Below are 24,923 nucleotides of genomic sequence, written 5' to 3'. Positions count from 1 at the left end.
GACGAAATAATCGTTTCGACATGCAATTGTTGAGTGGCTCGGCCACTAAGACATCATGGCGGGTGTCGTCGATCCTCTCTCGCGACCACAAGGCGAATGGCGCGCAGGTAAGATAGCTACACCCGTATGCATGCTAGTGTGACCGATGGTGTCCGAATTAGCACATGTTTGACGGCACCGACATCACGTGCTGGACCTCCGACCATGGCACGCCGCAGCACGTGCTTCTAACGTTCCATCGAATCGTCCACGTCCGCCAGGTGCACGTGATGTTTCAAGGTGGTTTTGTGGGGGAAGACGTTCGCTTCCTTGCCAGGACGACCGAGTCTCCCGTCGACTTCGTTCCATTGCCTGTAACAGTGCACTTTACCGATTCGAACGCGATGCAGGCTGTGGACGTCTCATGTGACAATGCGACGCACTTGCTCGTTGTGTTTGGAAGGAGCAGTGACTTTTACGGCCGCGTCACCATATACAAGCTCGCCGTGTGGGGCCACGAATGCAAATAGTTTACACGGGAGCATAGAAGTTCATCGGCTGGTGTAACTACGACTGGGTCAAGAAGTTTGGATGCGAGAAGCTGTGGGGCGTCGCCACAGTCTTGTCATTGCGATACTCGATGTTTCCCCATAGATCGGCTTCCTCGTTCTCGAGCGGCGATGCATTCGATGTGGGAGACTGCTTCCTCTTGTCTGACGACGGGGCTTGCACGATCATCAGCGTGGCGGGGCGATCTCGCTGGTCGTGCTCTTTCCATGCCACGTACTCGTTCGTGACGTTCTCGCTGTTGTCCGAACCATTTTCATTGTCGTCTTTCTGCTGCCGTTTACGTCGCAACTTGACCAACAGGAAGCAGCCGACGACCATGCATGCTACGCCCACAACGGCGCCGACCGTAATGTAGGCAGTCGTTGAAGATGAGGGCGTAGTCGATGGTGTGGGTGTTGGTGGGGTCACTGGTGGAGAGAGTGTGGTTGTGATCGAGGGTGTTGTTGTGATCAAGGTTGGTGTTGGCGCCGCGGTTGTTGTCGGGATGACCGGTCGTGTGGTTACGGGCAGCAGTGTTGTGCTGGTTTGGTGACAGAAGGTTCCGCTGTCGCACATGCCATCCGCATTGAGTGAATAGCAAGTGTAGTTGAGTATGCCGCTCGGCAATCGAGCAATGCACGGTCCACAATCATTGCGTCGAAAGCAAATGTCGTTGGATGGCAGGAGAGTGCAGCTCGTGACGTCGCAAATGGCGTCGCCTTCAGCTCCTAACCATGAGAGTCACGTGGGGAGATGGCACCATCATGCTTTCGTACCAAGTACAACTGCAGCCACGACGAGGGCCGCGAGATGCGACCGCATCACGATGTCACGTAATGACACTTGCCCGACCAGGGTGCGAGATTTGCATCTTGAAAATTGCAGGCGATAGGAATAAAAATGCACTGTTTTGCATAGAGAAACCCAATCAAACACATTCAAAATTGTTGCGACCTTCGTATGCGATATTGCTGTGTATACATGTGGGGGGAGGGCGGCCGGCGACAAGAGCGTCGAAAGCCCATCGCGACGAGTGTGTGGAGCCGATTCCCCTGCGCTTGGGCAGCCGGCGGACCGACGCATCGAGATGGCTCGTTCCGGCATTATTGATGGCGCCACGGACTTAAACGAAACCCGTAGAACGGGATACACTCGGCTAAGTACGTCGAGGAGTTCACACCGCAAGAAGTGACATTGCCGCCAAGATGAAGAAGAAGGTGTGCGGCACTGCGTTGTATGCATGATGCGGGAGGCTCTGATGTGAATACGTAGGTGCTATTGATGGGCAAGTCGGGGTCAGGGAAGACGTCCATGCGCTCCATTATCTTTGCCAACTATCTCGGTACGAGCAAAAGCGATTGCCTGGTTTGACACTACTGAAAAAACGTGGTGTTCAGCGCGTGATACGATGCGACTTGGACCGACGTTGGACGTGGAACATTCCCATGTGCGGTTCTTGGGAAACCTCGTGCTCAACTTGTGGGATTGCGGCGGGTATGTTGTTCTTGGGCACGTGCTGCCACCGTTCGTTGACGTGGTTGTATTCGCCTTCCAGGCAAGACGCGTTCTACGAAAACTACTTTGAAAGCCAGCGCGACCACATCTTCCGCAGCGTCGAATTGCTCATTTACGTGTTCGACATTGAGTCGCGCGAGCTGGAAAAGGACATGAACCACTTTGACGGATGCCTCGAGGCGATTGAGCAGAACTCGGAATCGGCCAAGGTGTTTGTGCTGATCCACAAGATGGATCTTGTGCCCGAGTCGCAGCGGGACGCCGTATTCGAGCAACGCAAGGAAATGATTCTGTCTCGTACGGGGGTACGTCATGTCCATCGTCGCATGGTCGTCATCCCGAGATGGTAGTCGATCCCGACTGTGTGCTTTGGCACATCGATCTGGGACGAAACACTCTACCGCGCCTGGTCTACCATCGTGTACTCTTTGATTCCGAACATGCAAGACTTGGAGAACCACCTGAACGAGTTCTGCGCGATCTGCAATGCCGACGAGGTCGTACTTTTCGAACGCGCCACCTTCCTCGTGATCGCCCATGCGACACACAAGAGCCACCGAGACATCCACCGGTTTGAAAAGATCTCGAACATCATCAAACAATTCAAGCTGAGCTGCTCGAAGACGCAGGCGCAGTTCCAGGGCATGGAGGTGCGCAACTCCAACTTCACCGCGTTCATGGACTTTTTCACCAACAACACGTACATCATGGTGATCATGAGCGACGACTCGATTCAACCCGCCACGACGCAGCTCAACATCAAGGCTGCGCGCCCTGTCTTTGAGCGATACGTGCAGCAAGCCAATTAAGTACATAACGAGGATACACGACAACTGAGCCCGGTCATGCTGATGTGCGTGGCGGTGGGGGGGGGACTGCGGCAGACGTTCTGTCTTTTCGAAAGGAGAAGCGGCCAAAAATGGCGATTTGAGGAGGAGGGGCGTGTGGGAAGAGCGCCGGAACGAGTCGCTCGAGGCGTTGAACTGGAGTCACATGAGCATCTGGCCATCAGACAAGGTCGCTAGCGTACCAGAGCGAACAAACTCAATGGAGAAGCCGCGTGGGCATGGGCGTGATGAGCGACGATTCTTTAGCCCTCGCGGATGTGCACGTCGCTTGCTACGTCGCAGGTACACCGGTTTCAACGTGGCATCGACCGCATTGTGGCAGGACCAAGATGACGCATTAGCCGTTGGTGCAGCTTGGGGCACAGGCAGCAGAGCCTCATCAGCTTCATCAGCCACCTGCCTGCGTAGCATGCGCTCATAACTACGCAAATGTGTGAGCGCTTCTCATGCCACATGCACGTACAGATCATCGAAGACGTCGTAGTCGTCCATCTGCCACCTTGCAATGGAGCGAATATGGAGCATGGGACCTTTTGATTGGCTGTGAAAACAATGCTAATGACCAATCACAGCTCGTTTTCACTCTCTCCACGTAACCCCCACGTGCCAGGCATACATGTACATGCTCGGTTGTGTCGGCAGCATCGCACGACGACAGATGCGGCAGCAATCTTCATTCCCGACGCTCCATTCAACGTGCAGCATGAGCACGGGACATACTCCTCCACCCGTGGCTCCTTCCTCTGGTCCCAGCGACAACAACACAGTCACCCCGCCGGATGTCCCTGGAAACGACTCGCTCGCTGCGAAAGGGAAGCGCTTCCTCAAAGTATATGGCATGGTTGGTGTTGTGACCCATGCTACTTTATCTGTTGCCTCGTACTCGATTCTGTACATGAGCATCTCCCGAGGACTGGACGTCGGGTCCTTCATCGGGAGCTGGACAACCAGTGTCCAGGCCGTTGCGCTCACCAACGCCACAAGCCATGGCACCAGCGCTGCAGGTGTCGAAGCTGCCAGCACTGCCGTCGTCGCATATGCCGTCTACAAGCTTCTAGCACCCATTCGGTGGCCGCTTACATTCTTCGTCACTCCCATGGTCGTGCGTCACTGGAATCGACTTCGTACACCTCAAAAAAACTCGAAGAGCGCAGCTTAGTGCGGCACAGTCCTGAATCATCACTTGCTAATTTCACACATTTTTGCCGTCATATCGCATTGCTGAGTGACTAGGGACGTTGGAAGCATCTGACGCCACACTAGCAGAAATGACGTCGCTTGGCACCATTTACATGGCGTCGGGGCACAAGAGGGCATCGACGAAGGCACGGTTCGACCCGACGAGCGCCATGTGCTGGATGGAGCAGTACCCTTGGGCATTGAGTCGGATGAACGTTTCGGCGGCAATCGCGAGGCCTTGGAGTGCCTCTTGAAGCAAGCTCCACTGAAACGTGGACTCGATGTCGGTAGTCGTGTCGTACTCGATCAGGGCGGGAGACGCCTTGGCCACGTCGATTTCACATGAGTTTCCTTCGGAAGACGACGCTTGGAACTGAAATGCGTTGTTCGGGTGCATGCGAATGACGACTGGCGCGGCGGGTGGGAGGTCCGAGAACTCCGACACAACCTCCTGGAGTGCATTGGACTGGATGATTACTCGGCCGACAACCACGGACCCTTCGAAGCTGCGCTCAAAATCCCCCTGCGTAAAATCGTGGAGTTCATCCTCCACGATCACTTGTATCGCACACTCGGCCAGAATGCCATTGTCGGTGAGGACCATCTGAAAGCAGGCCGACGATTCGTCGAAGCTCCATGTGACGGACGTTGATGCCAGAGTCGACATGCCAAATACACTTAAACCTTCGAGAAGATGGTGCAAAGATATTCGAAACCCAAGCGTCTCCTCTATGTGATACGCATATGAGTCGAAGAGATCGCTTGCGAAGCTCGTCTTGATCTACAAGGATATGATCAGCTCATCAATTGTTTGAGTTTAGCAACCTGCAGAGACTTCCCCTTCGAGTGTGCTGTGAAATATAGTCCTAGAGGACGGCTAAAGGTCCGGCCTTCCCTGACTGTTGTGGATGGACAATCCTACCCGACGCATCGATGTCGCAACGGACGAGCTGATCCTTCTTCCGCCCAAGACTCAAGCACTGCAAAAGAGCATACACGTGCTTTGCATTGTCCATGGAACAGCTCATGAGGATGGAGCCTGCCCCGCTCTCGTTTACTCGCCTTGCACCTCCAACGGGAGACGGCGGTGTCGGCTGCATGAGCGGAGATGCTGCCATGCCGCTCAAATTTGAAATTGGGTATTTATCGAGATCGTCCAACGAGTGGAAATATTTCTCACGATCGTCCAAGTTGAACGTTCATGCGGTATTTTTATTCCAAATCGTCCATCGCGGCATGATTGGCTAAAAATCTCGTGAACCGGAGGACGCGGCATGCCTCGCATAGTGGACCAGGTGTACATTGAAAGTGGCTAGGTCATACCTCTCGGTGGCTGTCGCGCTCGGTGTAGCGTCGTGGATGGCGGATGTGGTCGGTGATTGCAGCGGGCCGATGAAATTCTCGAAGGAGACGACTAAAACCCACTTGGGACTGGCTTCCAACGCTTTTAAGCATGCCAGACTTTTAGCCAATCATGCCGCGACGGACGATTTGGAATAAAAATACTTCATGTACGTTCAACTCGGACGATCGTGAGAAATTTTCGCACTCGTTGGACGATCTTGAGAAATACCCATTCGAAATATACCGGAACCGTCAAAAGATAATTAGAGTCGTGATCATTTTATACGGGTTCTTTTGAAGTATTACGCTCCGAGAAATCGGCTTTGGATCGCTTCCGTCGTCGCATCCTGCTTGGGTACGAGGACCTTTCCCGCGCGGATTGCGATGTGCTGCAGACGCTTCTTCCGTGGAGACGTCCAACCTGGGAATGCGTCCAAGCGCATGGCCTGTGTCGCCTTTCGCACCAGCCAGTTTCGCATGATGCCTTGGATCTGCAACGCGGCAGCGTCGTGGCGAAGATGCTGCACAGCGAGGGATGCAAGTGAGCAGGTAGCAGCAACTACAGCGCATTTTGAATCTTGAAGCTTGGTGATACGCATGAGGAAGCCGACAACACCGTTCCGTACGATCCGGTCACGAACTTGTTGGTCGGCTGCCGCTGCCAATCCCACAAACGCCCGCGTCGCTTCGTACCTGGAGGACCTTCCTCATCAGCCTCGTATATCACGCTAACTGCGTCGGCATACCTCAGCGTTTCGCTTCTGCACGATGGCGCGATGCTCTTGACGAGGAAGAGGACAACCCTCGACTCCATGAGTTTGTGCGTGTTTTCTGCTTTCGTGGCAAAGTCGGCGAATACTTTGGCGATTTTGGCCTTCAGTACGAGGTCGTTTTGGATGGATACAGCAAGAAGCGCTTCCAGAACAGGCTCTTTGCAGAGAAGTAGACGAGGGCAATCACTTTCGCAGAGGTGCCACATCGCTGTCACAACATCCACACGAGTCGCCACGTCGTCACGAAGTAGGTCTAACAAGCACGGTAGGAATCCTCGCGCGATCAAGTCCAAGTGAAATGGTTTGTCGGTGATCACAGCATTGCGTTCCATCGGTATTTGATGCGGTGTGTCGACGCAAGCAAGTGCTGTCAGGAGGGTCACCGTGAGCCTCTTGATTCGCTTTTCCGTCGAAAGATGCAGCTTTTCCGACGCGATCAGCTCGACAACTCCAAAATCCACAAGTGGCTGGCGAATATCAGGTGGAAGCAAGACAACGTGATTGAACACCATCAGTGCCTTGACCCGAACAGCAGTGAGGTCCATGCCACTGGAAGCCGTCGGCGTGGAGAGGGACATGGGTGCTTGCGGCGGACGGTCGTGGAAGGCGGCAGCAAGAACCGACGGGATTATGTCGTCGTGAAGCAGACTCGATAGGTTGTGCGGGTTGGACGCAAACAATTCGAGCAGTGACAGAACGAGGAAAGATGTCGTGAACAGGTGCGGCGGTGACGCAAGCAGCAGAAGAAGACTCGGGACAATGTTGAACTCGACAAAATGGCGCGCAGCCCGTCGGTCTTGGGCTAGGAGGACCAGCGCTTCCAGCAAGTCCCTTCGGAACGCCACGTCCGTGTCAAGGTAAGGATCCTGAACAAGCTGGCACAGCATCTTGGCAATCTCTGGCTCGTCGGCCACGACGTCTTTGTTGCGCTCTGGGGCAGCCAGTCGCTTCAGTAGCAGTGCTGCAAGCTGCTTCAGTTTCGTGTCTTTCCGGGTGGCGACCGTACGGAGGAGATGGAGGACGAGGCAAAACCCGCCACACTTGACAAGAATCGCTGCGGCGTCCGGCAGACTGAGCATTTGAAGCAATATACGCAGCGCAGTTCGCTTCACGTGGACGTCAGCGACGCGGAGAAGGGCGAAGACGCTTGCAATGCCGTTGGGGGCGTTCAGGAGTTTGACTTGAATGGACGAGAGCTGGACCTACACGGAGTTTGACCATCAAGTACGGCAGAGTGCGTCACGATAGTACAAGCTGGAAGAGCGTGTCGCTGGCGTCTCGAAGCACGCACAAGTCCATGTGGGTTTTTGCACCGTGAAGAAGTGCGAGAGCGGCTCCAAGTCCACCTGCTTGGGCCAGAATCTCCAAGTTGGCAGCTACTGTCACGTGAGAGCATGTACTAACGAATGGTGAAAGTACCATTCTTGCTCAGGGTAGCAAAGGCGGCCGCGGCATCGCGGCGGACTTCGCTAAACGTGGACCAGTATGCAATGTCGACAAGTGGACGAAGGCCGTCGAAGTCAATGTCAGCTTGCAAGGTTTGCTGGTGAGAGAGCTTCGCCAGCGCAGTTATGCGGTCGTGGTTGCTCTCTATGAGGGCTGCGTCTGGTCTTACTTGGACTTCAATGTTAGCGGTGAGGTGGATCGTTTTCTTGGTGACTGCAATCGCAGGTCGCCGCTGAGTGGGTTCTGTCGCGAGCGGCGGGCACATCATCGACGACGACGACATCCGTGGTGCAGGGTTCCGCGCAGCCGTGGTAGACTTCTTCAACGGAGATGTTATTGCATTGTGCTTTGATGTCCGAGGCAATGCCACTGCAGCAGTGATGCCGCCGGTCGTCTTTGGCCGTCGCGCTCTTTCCATCAAATCAACATCGAGTCGCCTAATTTTAGGTACTTGTCCGGATACATCCACCTTCAACCTTCCTCTGTCCTTCACGCGGGATGATGACCTCCGTCGTGGGATGGCGGTCGTTCACAGGAAAGAGTGCGGCGGAATGCGCCGCCGTGAGGAGACAACCGTTGCGCTGCACTGTTGCTAGTTTTCCCCCGCTGCACATCGACATGTCTCGGCACGGTTGCAGATCAGCATTTTGTCAAGCGGCCATTTCTCGATCCCTTGCCGCTACGTGAACACGAGCAAAGGCACATCGCGCATTTCGACGATGCGCTGCCATCTTGATTCTCACTGCCGCGCACATGCACCACTGAGCTCCGTGGAGTGCAACGTATATTATAGATTAGTAAAAGGATTAAAGCGGAACAAGTTCAAAGGGCTTGGAACCAATTCACAATCGTGGCATGGCCAAAGCGCGCGGCGAGGGCGCAAGCGCGGTTGACGCTTCCTTCTTCACGGTTGGCGTGGAGATACCGGACGATGTCGAGGGAGCCACGAGAGGCCGCCCAGTTGATGGCGTGCTCAGTGCACCCTTCCGACCGATGTTCGTGCAAAAACTTGACAATGTCAAGATGGCCGTAGAGCGCGGCGCCGTCCATCGCTTCCTTCGTACACCCTTCTTGTCGGTGGAAGTGCAGAAATTGCACAATGCTCAAATGTCCGGAAAACGCCGCGCTCGTCATGGCGTACGTCGTGCACCCTTCCGTGCGGTGAGTGTGCAAAAACTTCACAACGCTCAAATGTCCGTTCTTGGCCGCTTGGTTCATTGCAAACGACGTGCAGCCTTCCGTTCGGTTCTCGTGGAGGAAGCGGACGACGTCCAGGTGGCCGTTCTCGGCGGCCTGGTTCATAGCAAACGTGGTGCATCCTTCCGACCGATTGTAGTGGAGGAACTTTACAATGTTCAAGTGTCCGTGGGCGGCGGCGCTGTCCATGCAGTCAGCGGTCCACCCCGTGCATCGATGGGCGTGCAGGAATTGAAGGACATTGAGATGTCCGTGCTTGGCGGCGCCGTTGAGGGCATACATTGAGATCGGGGGTGCCGGAGGGATCGTGTAATTGGTGAAGAGCCATTCAAGGATCTGCAGTTGGCCGGAGACCGTGGCGCAAAAGATTGCATATTCTTTGCATCGACCTTGGTGGTGGAAGTGCTTGACGGCGGCTTGCACGATGCTGAGATGTCCGTTGGACGCGGCGAACCCGAGGAGGCTGTTGTCCTTGAAGCTGAGCGTTGGTCGGTCAAGCTTTTGGGTGATAAAGTATGAAGCTAGAAGAAACGGGATTCCAGACATGCATTCAGTGACGCGGCGCACGAGAGATCGATTGCCCATCACGGCAAAGAAGACGACAGGGGAGACGGTCGTAGGTGAGCTACGAGGGTCACCTGTGTCGGTGTCTTTGTCGTTGTTGAATGGCGAGATGTGCTTGGAGGGGTTCATCGTGTTTGGGCAGTGGGAGGTATCACGCACTGCAGACGCGGCGAGGCGGCAGTCGTCGTCGTGGACACCTACGACTCGAAGTGACCTGAGGGAACTGGGACGGTGGCACTCACGGTTATCCGGAAAAACTGACTGCTTTGCCGGATAAAATGGCAGTTACACAATCGACAGACCGAGACGTCGAACGACGGCGGGTGGATGGTGGGTGGCGGCGGAGGAAGAAGCGTACTCTCTAGATGGAAAGGTCAGATCGGGGCGGCCGCGGTGCCTGAGGGGTAAAATGAACTATGAACTCAAGTGCCGCCGACCTGCCTGTCTGTTGCGACGAAAGCCGTTGAATGATCCAAATGTTCTGGTACCCAAGGTATGAATGTTCTCGACGGCGTCACCTGCCAAACGCCATTTCCAACCAGCTCAAAATGCCGTTGTCACTTGAACTAGTACGTGGCTCACCGACAGCATGAGAGGACGCGCCTGGGGTGTGCTTAGTCCCATGTCGTGTGCGCCGCGTTATCGGGTGAGATCGGCATGGAAGAACCTATTCTCGAGCGTGGCTATGCCCACGGCAAGGCGCTTCTTCTTTCAGTCCATAATCATGCATGACATGAGATGATGGCTTTATTAAATTATATCCAGGGGGGGTTCTGTTGATCTGCGACACATTCGGATTAGTTTTGGCGACGAGAAGTGGGTTTTGCCCTGACTATCCGTCGACCGCTGGGGGCTTTCTTGGGCTCAGCGACGCCCATGTTAAAGCTGCCGGCGGCGGCCGTAATTGGAGCGGCTTGCCCGAACCCTCCAAAACCACCTGATCCGCTGAACCCAGACGTCGCGGCAGCCGGAGGGGCCCCACCGATCGAAGTGGGTTGAGATGCTCCAAAAGCAGGAGCGACAAATGTAGCAGGGGCTGCAGCTCCAAATCCAGTGGTAGAAGGGGCAGGGGCACCGAAGGCTGAAGGGGCAGCCGGCGCACCAAAGGTACCGCCGAAGGAACTCGTAGATGTCGGAGCTGGACCGCCAAAAGAGCTCGATGATGTCGGCGCAGACCCTCCAAACGACGTAGGGGCGGCAGGGGCTGCAGCTCCAAACGCCCCCGTCGTGGCGGGGGGTGCAGTTGATCCAAAGTTGAAAGTCGAACCAAAACCAGATGTCGTAGTCGGCGGCGACTGGCCAAACGACACGGAGGATGTGGCCGGAGTGCCGAATGTTGTTGCACCAAACGCGGGAGCAGGAGCGACAGCGGTCGTAGTCGCTCCAAATGCGGGAGCAGCTGGGGCAGCTGCGGTGACACCAAACGTGCCAGTTGATGATGCAAACCCAAACGAAGTCGAAGGTGCAGTAGGAGGGGCAGGGGCTCCGAAAGTTCCACCGAAAGTAGGCTTAGGTGGAGTTGTCGACGAGCTTGATGAAGGAGCGGAGCTGCCAAAGACAAATGTAGAGGCGGCGGGGGTTGCAGTAGATGTTGGTGCCGCAGGAGTTGCGCCAAAGGCAGGCTTGTCCGAGGTTGTCGAAGGTGCACCAAACGTTGAAGAGGCAGCAGGAGCACCAAATGAGGTCCCGGAAGGGGTAGCAAACGAGGGTTTATCAGAAGCAGTAGGTGCAGTTTTGAAGGTTGCGAGCGACGCGGAGCTGCCAAGCGTCGCAGTGGTGCTGCCGAAACCAGCACTGCCAATGCCATCGCCACCAACTTTTACGGGGCCACTACTTCCTTCCCCATCGACTGATCGCTTCTTGGACTTTGGCTCCAAAGTGAAAGTCGGTGCAGCATCCTTGGACACAGTAGCAGATGTGGATGAATCACCAAAGCCAAGGGAAGGCGCCTTGGTCTCAGATGCAGCAGCAGTAGACGGCGCAGTGAACGAAAAAGCACCAGGTCCTCCAATACTTGAATTTTGACCACTGACGGCAGTGGCATCAGGCTTTCCAAATGCAAAAGTCGGAGCAGTCACCACAGGCTTGTCAGACGATGTTACGGGCTTGACAGTCGTGGAACCAAAGGCGAACGCAGGCGTATCGGAGGGAGCAGCGGGCTTGTCATTGGATGCACCGAAAACAAAGGTAGGCTTATCGGCAGTCGTAGGTTTGTCTGTGGGGGCATCGACCGCGATGGCAGGCATTTCAGTGGAAGGTGCAGGTTTTAATGCAGGGGCACCGAAGCTGAAGGCTGGTTTTGCAGAATCAGATGCTGCCGGTTTGGCATCAGCGGGGGCACCGAACGAAAAAGCGGGTTTGCCTGTCTTGTCGGCAGGGGCATCAGAGCAAGGCGCGGGTTGGTCTGGTTTGTCTGTAGACGTGGTGGGCTTGTCGGACTTGGCATCGAGCGAAAAACTAAACGCGCCACTGGCAGGCTTCTCACTGGCTGCACTGGACGCGGCGGCAGAGGCTCCAAACGAAAATCCACTAGTTGCCGCAGGTGTCTCTGCAAGCTTTGATTCTGTTGCAGATGGTGCAGAAGCCGCAACCCCAAAGGATACCTTGATAGGAGACTCCTTGCTGGAGACCCCAAAGGAGAACGCCGGTTTGTCCTCCGACGACACGCCAAGGGCTACAGCAGGCTTGTCACTGCTGGAAGATGCAGCGGGTTTGGTAAATCCAAACGAAGGTGCAGAGTCGGACGACTTTTTAACCGCCGTGCCATCGTCACCGGGCTTGGCAGTTTCACAGCAAGGACACTTGGACTGCGAGGGGCCATTGCGGACCTTGCAAGATGGACAGGCCCAACTGCCTGGTGCATGTTGCATGAACTTGGCCAGTGGGTTGGTTGAGGGAGTTGCGGGAGTGGCGGCAGGTGCAGACGACGACGCGTCCTTAGGCGTCTCACAGCTGGGACATTGCGTCATCTTTGCATCCAGGTTGTTCACCAAGCATGCACTGCAAGTCCAGCTTCCAGCCTTACGGATCTTGAATTTGTCCAACGGGTTCGTTGAGGTGGTCGAAGGCAGAGAGGAGGCAGAAGGTGGTGATGCATGTCGAATAATCGTCGGCGCTTGCACTGGGGGGCTGACAAACTGGTATGGCTTAGTGGGCAGGACAGACGTCGCGTTCTTGGACGGAACGACTTTGTTCGGCTTGGAAAAGGTATACTTGACGGGTTTGTTCAACAGAATATCAGCATCGATGGCGACACTGCCAGACGCTGGTTCAGGCGTGGAAAATCCAAATAGAAACACTTTGCGCTTGACTGGTGTCGCCGAGGGTTCCTTCGGGGCTGCAACTGGGACTGCAAGTGTTTGTGCCACCGGCGACTTCTTCGGCAGAAGCGAGCCCAACGAGTTGACTGGCGGCCGGGACACACCTTGTTGCACAGACAGATCCAATTCAGCAGACTCTTTTGCACTTTCTTGTTCCACAAGGTCCAGGTGGTATTTTCCCCACGACATCGACAAACTAGGTGCGGGTTTTTGCGTCTCCTTCGCCAAAGGATCAGCGTCCATGGCGCTTAGTGTTGCCAGGATGCGCTCCGTGATCATCTTCGAGTGCTCGCGGGCGTTTGTCGAGTGGTTGGCTAAAAGGCGGGAAGGGACAGGTCGCTTCTGGCGTCGCTCTTCTCGAGAAAGTGTGATCTTCTTTATCAACCCACCGCGACTCAATCGCGACGGGTTGGACGAATCGCTGAAGAGTTGGATGGGGAGGACCGTTGTGTTGTCGTCAGTGGGTGGTTGGACATGTTCCGTCGCCTTGGCGGAAGTGTGACGTGGGGCAAAGCTCCCCGGCGTGTAAAAGTCTGACACGTCGATGGCTTGGTCATGGACACTGGACGGAAAAACTTTTTGTTGCTTGTTGGGGGTCGAATTGTGACTCTTTCGTGTAAACACGAACGCGTTGGTGCCTTGGTCGCCGTTAGACTCAAAGCACGGTTTCGCAGGGGACGCCGACGCCTTGACTTCGTCGTCACCGGTGGAGCGAGGAAAGGTGAATGAGCGCTTGTTTTCATGCGTAGGGGTGGCAGCACTAGTACGTCGAAGCGGCGACTTGGGTTGCTGTTGGGTCGGTCGCTTCGGGGACGGGGCGTCGTCTTTGTCCACAGCAATATCTTCGATTTCATCGTCGTCGTCGTCATTGGTGGCAACGAGCTTGTTGAGGAGAGGTACATGCTTGAAGAAGCTCAGAACACCCCATCCGCCGTGGTCGTTGCGGCGCTGTCGCGTCCCGCGGGCCGTGGCTTCACCGACGTCTTCTTCGAACGACCGCTTCATTATCCGAAACAGCCTCGCAAGATTTTATACCCCTCCAACGTGGCCCACCACAAACCCCCCGGCTGAAATCCACACAAATTCCACCAATCAGAGCGCGCTCTTTGCTTCTGCGCGCCAAAGCGTCGACATTTGACCAATCAGCAAAATTCCGGATATTTATCCGGTGGATGTGCGCGCCAACCAAAGATCTCGTGTGCCAACAGTGGCGGCGACCCACGGGACGGGTGCGCTCGCGTCAGACGGAACTTCGTCATGGACGAACATGACAATGGGAAGAATCTCCATGTGCGTGTATGTCGACGTTGTCGCTCCGGTGGAGGGAGTTTCATAGATCCAGCCGGTGGTTAAATGGGCGGCTTCTTGTGATGTGGGCGGGTAAATATTAACGGCAGATCTTTCGACGCACATGAGCGGTATCACTTCTTCGAGGGGTTCTATCCGGAACAAGGGGGGATGAACACGTCACTTTTACATGATGAAGCGGCCGAACGAAGGGCACCACACTCTAGACAAGCATCGCCGACGCAGTTGTGGATGGATGTTCACGAGTACTGAAGAGCATCTTGCCGCGTACCAACGGCTGGAGCGCCCTGTCGTTGCAAGAGCTATTCAACTGCTGAAAACTCCACCGTCGAGGAACCGCGACGCACCACATCGTGTTGATCTACGCTCGGATAGTTCCCTGCGGCCAAGCAGAGTCACTCGTTCTGGCTTGATGATTCAAGTCCTGCAATCGAAAGCGTCCAAATCGGCATCGCTCCGCAGCGACTCGAGTCCGTCAACATGGTCCATAAGACCCCAGTTTGTGCCCCATGACCATCCAGCGCTGCTTGGTAACTCTCCACGTTCGCTGCCCGTGATTCCCGCAACATATTCCACCGATCTGTGGGCACCGATCAAGACGTCCCCATTCTTCGGCTTTACTCAACCTTGCAATTCCTTCGGCAGTGTTGCCGCGGACGCGGAGGTACTGTTGGACACCCGTCCGATATGCTATACATTTTCAAGCCCGTTCGTCCCCGCGGCCTCAGTCGTCCACGTATCGTCCATAGAACAGACCCCTCCACGACTGGCGCATAGCGCACCGTTACCACCTTCTTCGCCGCTACCATACGTCGACGAGACGCCGTGCGTTCGCTCCCCGGTCACTTTGACGCCGCACTCGTCGCCCATCGCTGTCCGCGGCACCCTATCACCATCCGTGCAACCCTTGATCAACCGCCTCGCTGTGGACGATGCCTTCCTCCGACAGAGGAGGGCCATTGCGTTCCGACAAATCACCACACCTTCTCCTTCGAAGCGGAAGATGTCCCATCGCGCGACTCTACTGCGCCGTCGGCCTCCTCGTCCGTCGCCTCGGCCGTCGTTGTCAGCGTAATTGTCGCAGAGTCTTGTATAAATTCTATGGGGTAATTAAATTTGGAATTAAATTCTGTTCTGGATATTCATATAGCAGGGTTGCGGTGAATGTACGGAAGGTTGCTCGGGAGATGCTTGTTCTGTAGCCGCATGCCACACTCCTCATCGTGGGTGACAACGTGGGGAGATGGAACAGCTCCACTCGCTCCCTCCGGCACCGTCGTCAATCTACCATTGAGCAACTTGTCCTCGGCCCGCCTGGCGAGCGCCATGACAGATCGTGTCGAATGCACGGATCGAATCGACTTGCATTCGGACAACACCGTCTGACGGCATGACGATGAGAATCCGCGAGTGCGTTTGACGTACATACCGATGCGACGGACACGGCATCGTCATCGACATACCCCTTGGCATCGGCAGTGTCGAGTCGCGACAGAGCGGCAGCATTCAGCATCTGGCGCTCGGCTCGCTCGGCCTGCAGCATTTCCTTGACCTCTGCCTTCCTCTCCTCTCCTTCTTCTTGATTGACAACTTCTTGCAGTTTGGCGAGCTGTTCATTCACTTGCGCTACGTGTGCCTTCAGCTCGACATCGTCCATGAAGCTGTCCAAGTCGAGGTTGTTGGCGAAGTCAAGGAGCCGGTCAACATCTTCCTCTTCATCACGGACCCTCTTCTCGTCCGCCGTCTCTTTCGTCAGCGCCCACATCGGACGCTTCGATCCTTTTACGTCAGCGGCGTCTTCTTCGGGGTTCGTGCGCCGCACTTGGGCTCGGAACTCGGCTTCCCGCTTGGAAAACCTACGAGTCCATCACGGCAAGGTCGCTCGATGCATTCATACCGGTCCCTTCGTTTCTGTTTCTCCTCTTCGTCTACCATCAGCGCCTCTTCCAGTCGGTCACGCTCCTTCTGCAAATCATGGAGCCATTTCTTGTGCTTGGACAACGCCGTGTTCTTCTTATCTCGCTTGATGGCATGCTACGGTGGGTCGCGGTGGATACAATGGCCAACATGATGTGGCGCGAACAGGCATACCAATGGCTCGTTAAAGATGGGCACATTCTGGCCGATAGGAGGTGGCTGGATGCCCGTGAGGAAGGGTGCGTGCTTGGACGAGTGGTCCGTGTCCTTGAGCGTCGTCGGCGGCCCTAGTGGCATCCTCAGCACGCCAGCTCTGGTGTCCGTGTGTCGTACCTGACACGACCCCATTGAAAGGACGGTTGCACAGCATCACGCCCTTGTAGTTGCCGATGTTCACATTCGGGTTCGCGCCGTCCATCGTGCGTCCCCCGCGCCGCAATTTCTAAATGCGCTGGTACGCAAAAAGTCCGACCTAAAAATAGCGCTGTGCACCCAGCGTATCCGGATCGATCGACAATTCCATCTCGCCGCAAACATGATGACATCAGCGTTCAAGGCGGCGGTGCGGTAGGTACATGCAGAGCGCTTTGGAACATGCGTTCGGCCGCGCATATCGTCCACGTGGAGGAAGATGAAGAAAAAACGGATCATTAACGTGTCTGTCGGTGGGTCGTCGCCTGACTCTTCGATGTGTACCATGTGGTGTGGCGGAGGTTTGACACGAATGGGCTGCACCCAGATCACAATATCCTCGTCGCCCGTGTCGTTGGCAGTATCGTCGACGTCAGTGGGGAGGATCCACAGCTCCTTGACGCCGCACGCGCGACGCGGCGGCTTGGTCGTGGAGAACTCGGAGAGCGGTGGCGTGTTGTCGCGCTTCTTCCTTTCGAGCTTGCGCTGGTTCGAGTTGGCCTTGAGTCGGTGGAACTCGCACAGGCTGTGCAGCTGGCCGTTCTTCTTGAACGCACGGACGTTTAGGCACACTTTGTTGCGATAGAGGCACTGGTGGGACACAGTCGCGTGTGCCGAGTTGGTCGGGGACGGCATGATCGATCTGCGGGGCACTGTCCAAATGAAGAAGTGACCCTGAGTTACCCATGCCGAGTTGCATATGACCTCTGATATGTCAGGGACATGCAAGTGCCGTTCTGGCTCCTCTTGCTTCTCTTGACGCCTTCCATCCACTCGCGGCCACGGCTCTCGCGGGGCTGGCGCCGGCCGCGTTTCGACATCCACCATCTACGTGTTTGTTTTGGTATCGCTCGTCCCCGTGCATACCACACGCATGCAGTTCGCCATGCCGACTGAGCGCGGGGTCCACCCGACACGATGATTCGGTGCTGCTCTCGGTATTTGCAGTGTTGTCGACGGAGCACCAACGAGCGTCAGGATGAGGTTGGTGTCACCCGGACCATGTACAAGGACAGCGAATTTGTTTTTCGCATATGTGCAACGCTTTCGAGCGCTGGGGTCGTGAAACTGGCGAAACGGTGCGATGGCCCATCGATTGTCGGCGCCAGAGGTGCGGCTCGACAACCCGCGGCCCGTCCAACGGCATGCCTCCGACGTCGGGTGTGCGTCCACGGTCCCCTTGGCAACGTTCAAGAACAAAGTGTCGATGCACATGCCTCAATTCGGTCAACTCAGGCGGGCGTCGCTGACGTCGTCGATGATAAAGGTCAACCCGAACGTCCGGCGGGTGCCCTCGGACAGGACGCACGTCGGAGCGTTCCAGAAGCTCCTGTCCACTTTCGACGATGTCCCGCCCGACTGTGGCGAGACCGGTCGGTCCATCGTGACCACGTTGAACGGAATGCTGCAGTCGGTCATTTCCGCCGTCGTCCACGATTTCGACAACGCCAAGATTGCACGGGAAGGGTCCGTGCACGCCATCACGTTGTTTGTCCATGGAGTGCAGGCGGTGGCGACGGAGGTGGCGAACCCTGTCTTGGCGACGCTCCTCCACGATTTGAGCGACCGAATCCTGGAACTCGACAAGTTTGTGAGGGGGTACTTCATCCTGGAGACGCTCGAGCTAGACCAGGTCATTGCATCGCTCGACGACAGCCTCGACCAAGCCCACAGCCGCATCAAGGCGCTCCAAGACGAGTGCCATGCCATGGCACACACGCACAAGCGCAAGATCGCCGAGGCCAAGCTCATGGCCGTGATACACGACGCCAAGTAAAAATCCTGGCACGTCCTTCCTTTCACGATGAACCCGACGACTTGATAGAGTGGCCAACATGGGCGACCCATCTCTCCGAACCCGATCGCCAGCCCCCGACACGTCATCGTCCACCGCTGCATTTACTCTTGCCAGCGCAAACGAAGACGTGTACGATGTGAATGCCCGATTGACAAAGCACGTGTCGGAGCTCACGGCGGCGCTCGCGTTGGCGCGGTCCGAGCTGGACAGTGTACGTTCTCCGTGCGTGTCCAGGTGGACTAACTTGGACAAAGGCCCTTCGAGAGGTCGACGTGCTCAAAGCGGACGTGGACGCGCTGGGGGCGTCGACGTTCAAGGACATTTACGTGCAGCAGTTGACGAACGAGCTCCACTGCGAGCGAAAGCGCGTGAAAGCGCTGGAGCTCGAGGTCCACGATTTGCGGGTCAAGCAGGCCGAGTTGGCCAAAGGCGTGCTGCAGAAGCACTCGCTCGTGCATCGGTTTCGAAGCACAGTCCAGCGCCCTCCGACACCGTCAACGGAGGTTTGTCGCCGCGTGTGATTTGGACGGCTTGACCGGTAGTGACGTTGATAAAAGGACGAAGACTCGGCGGCCATGACCGACTCGTCCGCAGACGAAAATTCCAGCGTCGCCAACGTCGAACGCGAGAAGCCAACCACCGCAACAGTCTCTCCTTCCATTCAACGCGCGCGCCACACGTTCAAAGTCATGCTCAACGTCGACGTCAAGCTCAGGTAGCTCGTCCCGGCTTTGTAGCTGATGCGTGCATCTCCAGCGACATTCTGTCTCCTTCCAAACGGTCCATGTCGGCGGTGGCCAACGTCGCGCACGCCGTGGTCAAGCTCAAGGCGAAGCTGCAAAACAAAACCCATCTCGGCACTACCGTCCCCGCCGAGCTGATAGCATTGCGCCAACGCGTAAACGCTTTGTACGACCGGAAACGCCATTACGACGAATTCACGGCGCTCCTTCCCCGTGGTGACCATGGAATTCCCGTGTCGTTTCTCGAGCTCTCCCTCGGATGGTTCGTCGCCAAGTACTCCAAGCTCCAAGATGCTGAAGCGGTGCGTGATGTCCACCAGTTTGGATCGCTGACCGACTCGATACCAGGAAGCCAAGGCGTTCATGGCCGATCTCAATCGATTCCGCAGCATCTGCGGCCACATCTGGCTCATGGAGGAATTTCTCCACGGCAAGCACTCGGACGAAGCTGTGTCGTTTTACCTTTGGGTGGTCCAAGGCATCCACGACGTCAAAATCGGCGTGCAGTGTCCGATAACGCCAGAATCAAATCCTCACTTCATCTGCAAGTTCAAAGCCACGCTGGTCACCCGCACAATCTTCCGGGCCCTCCGCTTCCACACGTGCGGGTTCGGGTACGTGTAGCGTGCGGCAGGAAGACCTTGATGTGCGGCATGTAGCACACCCGTAGCTTCCCGTGGCGCAGACCTCGCGCGAGACGACACACTCGACGTCATGAGTGACTGCCATCGGTTGTTTTCCGCGGCGGCGGCCGGGGGACCCATGTATTTGGGGGAATTCCACGCCGTTTTGGACAAATTCGTCACGACCAACGCCACGGGTGACGACGTGTACCCTCTCGACGTGTACTTGTATTTGCTCGTGCTGCTGTTCAAAAAGCAGAAGGAGTGGCAAGTAACCCATGTCGTGGAGCTTTTTCACAAGGAAGCGATGGACGCGATGAAGGACGAGATGCGGTGGAAAGAGGCGACGCGGACTGCCACCACCACGAGCAAAACAAGATCGAAGCAGGGCAAGCCGACCAAAAAGAGTAAGTCGGCCAAGCGGCGACGGAACAAATCCGCCACGCTCTCCAACAAAGTTGCCATGTCGAAGGAACGGTTTGGTGTGTTCGTTTCCAAGTTGGACCTTGTGCTTCCACTGGGAGACATCCAGGACGTGACATGCCACGTTCTGCGCAGTCGCAGCGAGTACGACAGCGGCGGCATCACCCCCGATGCATTCGTGGCGGCGGCGCACCATGGCGGATGGTTCACGTACGTCGGAGGCATCGAGTGCAACAAGTCGAATCAAGTGGTTTCGGTGCATAGACTCGACTTTGCCACACGCATGTCGTTGCGCGAGGAGTTGCAAGATCACTCAGGCGATCACGAAATCGCGCGGCGGCAGTTGGCGTCCACTTGGAATCTCCACCTGAGTCGACTGAGTGTCCACGGCGAGCGCGACAAGAACGGATTTGTTTCGAGGCACGCCGTGCATCAGCGCCAGCGGATCACTCTCGCATTATCTCCTCACGCCACGTCGACGACGAACCCCCAGGAAATCTTGACGCTGTGCCGCAGCTTCCTCCGATTTTCGTGGCAACTCGGTGTCCTGCGATGCCACAGCGGCGACGACAACGACCGCGTCCAAGCAACCTCCGTCTCGACACTCGACATGACGAGGTCCAGCGAGCTCATCTTGATTGCCAAAGGCATCTGCAGCCTGCCGGATGTCGGCCCGGTCCACGTCCCCCCCGACAAGCTTCACCCAGACGATCCGTACGAAGCCGACGACTTGCAACCGTTCGCAGTCGTCAAGAGTCCATCGATTCGAGACCTTTTTCCCAAGGGAACCCCATCGTCCACGCAAGCGTCGGAATGCGTCGAGCTCCATCGCATCCTCCAACGGTATGCGTGGCACCTCTGCGAAATCTTCCGGTCGTACTCGCTCGTGTGCAACACGTCGTTTGGCCTGACCTTCCTCGCGTTCCAAGAGCTCGTCCAGGACATGCACGTCGTGTCGCCGCACTGCACAATCGTCCATATCAACACGATCTTTCGGGGAGTTGCCCAGCGCAGCGCGACGGAGAAAAACGCAGAACAACCAGCCCCACACCATGACTCGCACGACGACGACAGGATCACAAAGGACGTATTTGTCGAACTGCTCTTGCGCCTGGCCGTCGAGCGCCACACCCGCGATGCTAGGGTTACAGCCCCCAGTCTGGATCAGGACGAGGACAACTGCCGCGTCTCCCGCATCTTTGATTCGTTCGTGACGCAGTTCCTCCTGCCCAACGTTTGCCAGGCTGCAAACCACACGTTCCGCCAGGAAGTGGCGGCGCTTGACGTCCAACGACTTCTCCTGCTGCATCGGCGGTTCCTCCGTCGTGTGTTTCTTCATTATGCAAAGCAAGACAAGCAGGACGTCGAGCGGTCCAAGATGAACCTTGGCGAGTTCAAAGCGTTCGTGTCCGAGTTCCAGCTCAATGACGACGTGCTGTTTCCACCTTCCATGACCGTTCTTGTGTTCAACTCTGTCCAGGACGACGTGGACGAGCGGCAATGTGTCTTCCACGAGTTCACGACCGCTATTGTTGCGATTGCCCAGATGAAGAACAGCAATCCGTTCCTCAAGTGGAGACGGAAAACCGATGAGTTCATCGGGAAACTCGTCACTTTTGCGCACACGAACCTTCGTCCTTTGCTCTTGGCGTGAACCGTCCATCCCGCAACCCATCTTCGTCGGGATGGCCGTCCGCGTCCATGACGATTGTCCAGGTAGTTTGAATTTCTATGCAAAAGTACTAAATTATACAGCAAAAGATCAAAATGTACAAAATACAGCAAAAAACACGCCAAATTATCCCTTGTGACAGTCTTTTCCTTGGTAACACAGGTTCAACACCACAACGGGCGAACTCGCGCTGGTTCATCATGGCCGCGTACGAGTTCCGGCGACGGATGTAGAGTCCCGGCACCGCGCACAGCCGCATATGCTGTCTGAAATGGTACATGCATCTTATCGGCGGACTCTCGACCGTAACGTTGTCGTCGTCGACAACAAACCTAACTCGATCGCGATCGTCCCGTTCTTTGAGTCGTGCAAGGTGTCGAGATCGGCCATGCTCCTGACGAATCTGTCGTGGGAAACATGGGATCTGCGGTGCTCTCCCTTTTGTAAGCGGCCATCGTGGCGTGTTGGCTCTTGACGCCGAGACCGTCTCAAGTTCTCTAGCATCCCCAATGCACTCTCCCTCGTTGTCGCGTTCTTTTGCGTCGTCAACACACCGTGCTTGGAGGTGAACCTCCTTCTCGACTGCAACGAGACCCGTGGTTGCAATTGCAATATGCGTGCTCGAGTTCATGCGGACGTCGAGGTAGATGGGATGGTGTTCTCCGTCATGGGGATTGAGTCGTTCTACGCCGCCAGGAAATCGCAAGAACTCTGGGCTCGAGGCCTCGATCGCCTTGAGTTCGGCCGCGTCCGTTGGCATGAACTGAAGCAGAAAAGATTCGATCGACTAGTATATTACACGGAGCTATTGGACATGACAAAGAACGAGTGCTGACTGCCGCCAGCGGCGGTCGGCCGTCGGCCGAACGGCATGCACGAAGAGGACGGCCGGGGCGCGGGAAGGTAAAACTTGTCGAAGCCTCGGACAGAGAATCCCATGACAAGCGAAATCGCGACGCCGCTGAGGTAGCTAATCGTCTTGGACAATCCACGGATCTTCAAGCCCATGTCGGTGTCCATGTCAAGCACGTCAAGCTCGACGAGTGTGTCTATCATGAGGTATGGCAAGTTCAAGGCGAAGAAACTGAGCACGATGAGGGTCAGTGCCCTGGGTAGGCCCTCGACCTGGAGGCGATCGCGACGGCGGTTCAGCCAGAACGCCGTTAGAGCAGGGTACACGATTGCAAGCCACCGTAATGCCCACGTGCCCCACGAGAGCTTCGACAGGAGGTGGGCCGAAACTGGTTCCAGTTGCCCAGTTCTTTGATTGTGGAGACGGTTGCCAGTGTAGTCGACGACGACCAACGCAACAAGCATGGTGAGGGAGAGGCCTCCGATCATGAGCATGTACCATATGAGGCACTGGTGGTGGCTTCGAGGGGTACGAGGGTGGAGCGCGCGACGCTGAAACTCGTACGACGCCACCATGAACCACATCGAGATCGCATTGAAGAACACTTCAGAGAGGAAAGAAATGCGGCGGATGGACGCGTTTCCGAGAGTGTCTACTTGACCGGTCTCAAACACGACGAATGTGCGGAGCAATGCCGTCATGGACCAGAAGAACCAACAGAGAAACACCATAAACATGGTTCCGTGGCCGGCGTCTCGTTTGACGTTGTCCCACTTGAAGACCGTGGTGCATGTCATTAGAGTCATCCCCGCCGACAGCGCCAGCACGACCACATACCGAGGAAGCAGCTCGATCGGCACATCCAACCCTTCCACGTCGTTATGGAGATCTCGTCGGGGCAGCATGAGAAATGACCAGTTGCATCTGCATCCGTTCCACACCAAGAATGGCAAACACCCATCCCATACCGGGTATTTCATTGGTCGAATCTCCCGAAAGTCCAGTAAAGAACGTATAACACTCCACTGAAACGCTGGGGTTCCTACTGCTAAACACACCAGCACCCCGTTGAATGCCGCATCGACGAGAACGTCGCGGCTTTCAACGTCATCCCCAACAAGTTTAGATATCACGGACTGCGCATTGTGTAATTCATCTAAGGGCCACACCTCGGCCATCTCGAGATTTTGACGTTTTTGCGTTTAGACGTCTATCAACTGTCAGGTAAACCTCACACATCGGCGCTAAACTGGATTTCATTTCACTGGTTTAGTCTCCAAAAAGAGGTAGCGAACTTTGACTTGATTAAAGCATGCACAAGCTGTGACAATTTCTTGAAGTTTCTATTGAACTCCGAAATATCATATTGCTTGCTTGCTCCACAGACATACAACAGGGAGAGTCAATTTGGAAATCTGGTCCGCTTTTCGTTCGCAAGGTCGATTCTCGAATTCACGAAAAGCAAAAGCAAGTTGAACTTGGTCACTGAACATCCAATCATATTACTCGAAACTACTGGCATGCAAACTACTGTCCACTTGTGCGTTGGAACCATGGAGCTCGAGAGCGACGACCGTGCAAAGCGAGGCACGTCGCGCGCCGAGAGCCTTGCCATGCTCGAGTTCTTGCGCATTCCGGACAACTTTGCGTTGATGACTGGCCAGGCCTCCAAAGGAAAGTCGATGAAAGGCGGGCAGAGGCTCACAAAGGCCCACGGCCACGCCCTAATGGCCGATTATGTGAACATGGTCGTTCGCGATAGCACGCGAACGTGGACAACGCAGGACGCAAAGTCCCGGTAGTTGAATGCATGAACGTCCTCATCAACACACATTCATTTAGATACGATGCGTACGGCTCGTCATATAAAAAAGCGCTTCGTTGGTGCGGTCCGAACAACAGCGGGCGAGGTCTCACTCAAAAGGACTACAAACGAAGTAAAACATAAATTGAAGATGAATCTCATGAATTCTGTAGAAATCTTCACGATTGAAAGCAAGTTGGAGAGTATTTGTCCGTACTACAACGACATGAATGTGCTTTTTGGCGGACGCCAGAACTCCGTTGGTGGACGATATCAAATGCGGAAAAGGTCGGGCGGGCCCCAAACTTCGGGGCCCGCCGTGTCGGACGACGGCGAGCATTTCGTTCATCGGCGGCGAGCAGCGATGCGGCCTGCGTCGCGCGGCAACGTCGATCCGGCCAAGGCAGTGTGTCGGCGAGTTGGTGGTGCAGTTTGGCGAACGATATCTGCAGCACAAACGACAAGCCCGATGGCTGACATCAACGACCATCCTTTGTGTTAGAAACGAACAATGACATCGGTAAATCTTGTGAATGCTTTGCCATAAATACTCATCGCTAAAACACGATTTCATGTAGTCGATGAGTCGGGTGATTGTGACGAATCCTTCATGTACGATAACAAGACAAATGGCAATGCCGGGGTTGCTGAGGACAG

General features: G+C 55.8%; 13 protein-coding genes across 18 annotated transcripts; 6 read left to right on the top strand and 7 right to left on the bottom strand.

Annotated features, from left to right (window-relative positions):
• The first annotated feature begins 3 nt into the window (after window positions 1-3).
• On the top strand, window positions 4-629 carry H310_01839 (hypothetical protein). The gene is made up of 2 exons (XM_008865151.1): window positions 4-107; window positions 162-629. Exons 1-2 carry the CDS (start codon window positions 21-23, stop codon window positions 507-509), a joined length of 435 nt encoding a protein of 144 aa, XP_008863373.1. The 5' UTR covers window positions 4-20; the 3' UTR covers window positions 510-629.
• H310_01838 (hypothetical protein) lies at window positions 437-1,398 on the bottom strand. The gene is made up of 2 exons (XM_008865150.1): window positions 1,305-1,398; window positions 437-1,256 (listed from the first exon to the last, which is right to left on the bottom strand). The coding sequence occupies exons 1-2, from the start codon at window positions 1,348-1,350 to the stop codon at window positions 547-549; spliced, it is 756 nt and encodes a 251-aa protein (XP_008863372.1). The 5' UTR covers window positions 1,351-1,398; the 3' UTR covers window positions 437-546.
• Window positions 1,399-1,697: 299 nt separating this feature from the next.
• H310_01837 (hypothetical protein) lies at window positions 1,698-2,895 on the top strand. Its single transcript, XM_008865149.1, has 5 exons — window positions 1,698-1,745; window positions 1,801-1,870; window positions 1,926-2,022; window positions 2,084-2,348; window positions 2,394-2,895. Exons 1-5 carry the CDS (start codon window positions 1,734-1,736, stop codon window positions 2,850-2,852), a joined length of 903 nt encoding a protein of 300 aa, XP_008863371.1. The 5' UTR covers window positions 1,698-1,733; the 3' UTR covers window positions 2,853-2,895.
• Window positions 2,896-3,473: 578 nt separating this feature from the next.
• Window positions 3,474-4,786, top strand: H310_01836 (hypothetical protein). Its single transcript, XM_008865148.1, has one exon. The coding sequence runs from the start codon at window positions 3,508-3,510 to the stop codon at window positions 4,048-4,050; it is 543 nt and encodes a 180-aa protein (XP_008863370.1). The 5' UTR covers window positions 3,474-3,507; the 3' UTR covers window positions 4,051-4,786.
• On the bottom strand, window positions 3,484-5,192 carry H310_01835 (hypothetical protein). The gene is made up of 3 exons (XM_008865147.1): window positions 4,993-5,192; window positions 4,896-4,936; window positions 3,484-4,851 (listed from the first exon to the last, which is right to left on the bottom strand). The coding sequence occupies exons 1-3, from the start codon at window positions 5,186-5,188 to the stop codon at window positions 4,180-4,182; spliced, it is 909 nt and encodes a 302-aa protein (XP_008863369.1). The 5' UTR covers window positions 5,189-5,192; the 3' UTR covers window positions 3,484-4,179.
• A 481-nt stretch (window positions 5,193-5,673) lies between these two features.
• Window positions 5,674-8,066, bottom strand: H310_01834 (hypothetical protein). 5 transcript variants are annotated; one of them, XM_008865142.1, is made up of 4 exons: window positions 7,607-8,066; window positions 7,439-7,563; window positions 6,161-7,389; window positions 5,674-6,107 (listed from the first exon to the last, which is right to left on the bottom strand). In XM_008865142.1, exons 1-4 carry the CDS (start codon window positions 8,049-8,051, stop codon window positions 5,717-5,719), a joined length of 2,190 nt encoding a protein of 729 aa, XP_008863364.1. In that variant the 5' UTR covers window positions 8,052-8,066; the 3' UTR covers window positions 5,674-5,716. The 5 variants fall into 5 exon arrangements, with proteins under 5 accessions (XP_008863364.1, XP_008863367.1, XP_008863366.1 ...); XM_008865145.1 differs by having other exon boundaries at window positions 7,439-8,066; XM_008865144.1 differs by having other exon boundaries at window positions 5,674-7,389.
• Window positions 8,067-8,455: 389 nt separating this feature from the next.
• Window positions 8,456-9,523, bottom strand: H310_01833 (hypothetical protein; the record flags this gene model as incomplete). Its single annotated transcript, XM_008865141.1, has 1 exon — window positions 8,456-9,523. One exon carries the CDS (start codon window positions 9,521-9,523, stop codon window positions 8,456-8,458), a length of 1,068 nt encoding a protein of 355 aa, XP_008863363.1.
• A 668-nt stretch (window positions 9,524-10,191) lies between these two features.
• Window positions 10,192-13,719, bottom strand: H310_01832 (hypothetical protein; the record flags this gene model as incomplete). Its single annotated transcript, XM_008865140.1, has 1 exon — window positions 10,192-13,719. One exon carries the CDS (start codon window positions 13,717-13,719, stop codon window positions 10,192-10,194), a length of 3,528 nt encoding a protein of 1,175 aa, XP_008863362.1.
• A 394-nt stretch (window positions 13,720-14,113) lies between these two features.
• H310_01831 (hypothetical protein) lies at window positions 14,114-15,161 on the top strand. The gene has a single exon (XM_008865139.1). The coding sequence runs from the start codon at window positions 14,192-14,194 to the stop codon at window positions 15,095-15,097; it is 906 nt and encodes a 301-aa protein (XP_008863361.1). The 5' UTR covers window positions 14,114-14,191; the 3' UTR covers window positions 15,098-15,161.
• Window positions 15,109-16,986, bottom strand: H310_01830 (hypothetical protein; the record flags this gene model as incomplete). Its single annotated transcript, XM_008865138.1, has 6 exons — window positions 15,109-15,404; window positions 15,452-15,878; window positions 15,920-16,056; window positions 16,114-16,226; window positions 16,273-16,381; window positions 16,636-16,986. 6 exons carry the CDS (start codon window positions 16,984-16,986, stop codon window positions 15,165-15,167), a joined length of 1,377 nt encoding a protein of 458 aa, XP_008863360.1. The 3' UTR covers window positions 15,109-15,164.
• A 438-nt stretch (window positions 16,987-17,424) lies between these two features.
• Window positions 17,425-21,740, top strand: H310_01829. Of its 2 annotated transcripts, XM_008865137.1 has the most exons (8): window positions 17,425-18,123; window positions 18,176-18,359; window positions 18,403-18,651; window positions 18,706-18,863; window positions 18,905-19,193; window positions 19,240-19,505; window positions 19,551-20,147; window positions 20,202-21,740. In XM_008865137.1, exons 1-8 carry the CDS (start codon window positions 17,435-17,437, stop codon window positions 21,589-21,591), a joined length of 3,822 nt encoding a protein of 1,273 aa, XP_008863359.1. In that variant the 5' UTR covers window positions 17,425-17,434; the 3' UTR covers window positions 21,592-21,740. The 2 variants fall into 2 exon arrangements, with proteins under 2 accessions (XP_008863359.1, XP_008863358.1); XM_008865136.1 differs by having other exon boundaries at window positions 19,551-21,740.
• A 640-nt stretch (window positions 21,741-22,380) lies between these two features.
• H310_01828 (hypothetical protein) lies at window positions 22,381-23,397 on the bottom strand. Its single transcript, XM_008865135.1, has one exon. The coding sequence runs from the start codon at window positions 23,365-23,367 to the stop codon at window positions 22,405-22,407; it is 963 nt and encodes a 320-aa protein (XP_008863357.1). The 5' UTR covers window positions 23,368-23,397; the 3' UTR covers window positions 22,381-22,404.
• A 618-nt stretch (window positions 23,398-24,015) lies between these two features.
• On the top strand, window positions 24,016-24,410 carry H310_01827 (hypothetical protein; the record flags this gene model as incomplete). The annotated part of the gene is made up of 2 exons (XM_008865134.1): window positions 24,016-24,260; window positions 24,305-24,410. The coding sequence occupies 2 exons, from the start codon at window positions 24,016-24,018 to the stop codon at window positions 24,408-24,410; spliced, it is 351 nt and encodes a 116-aa protein (XP_008863356.1).
• Window positions 24,411-24,923: the final 513 nt, after the last annotated feature.

The sequence above is a fragment of the Aphanomyces invadans genome (assembly GCF_000520115.1).
Source record: "Aphanomyces invadans strain NJM9701 unplaced genomic scaffold supercont1.3, whole genome shotgun sequence".
NCBI lineage: Eukaryota > Oomycota > Saprolegniomycetes > Saprolegniales > Verrucalvaceae > Aphanomyces > Aphanomyces invadans.
This window is presented reverse-complemented; position numbering and strand designations above follow the sequence as displayed.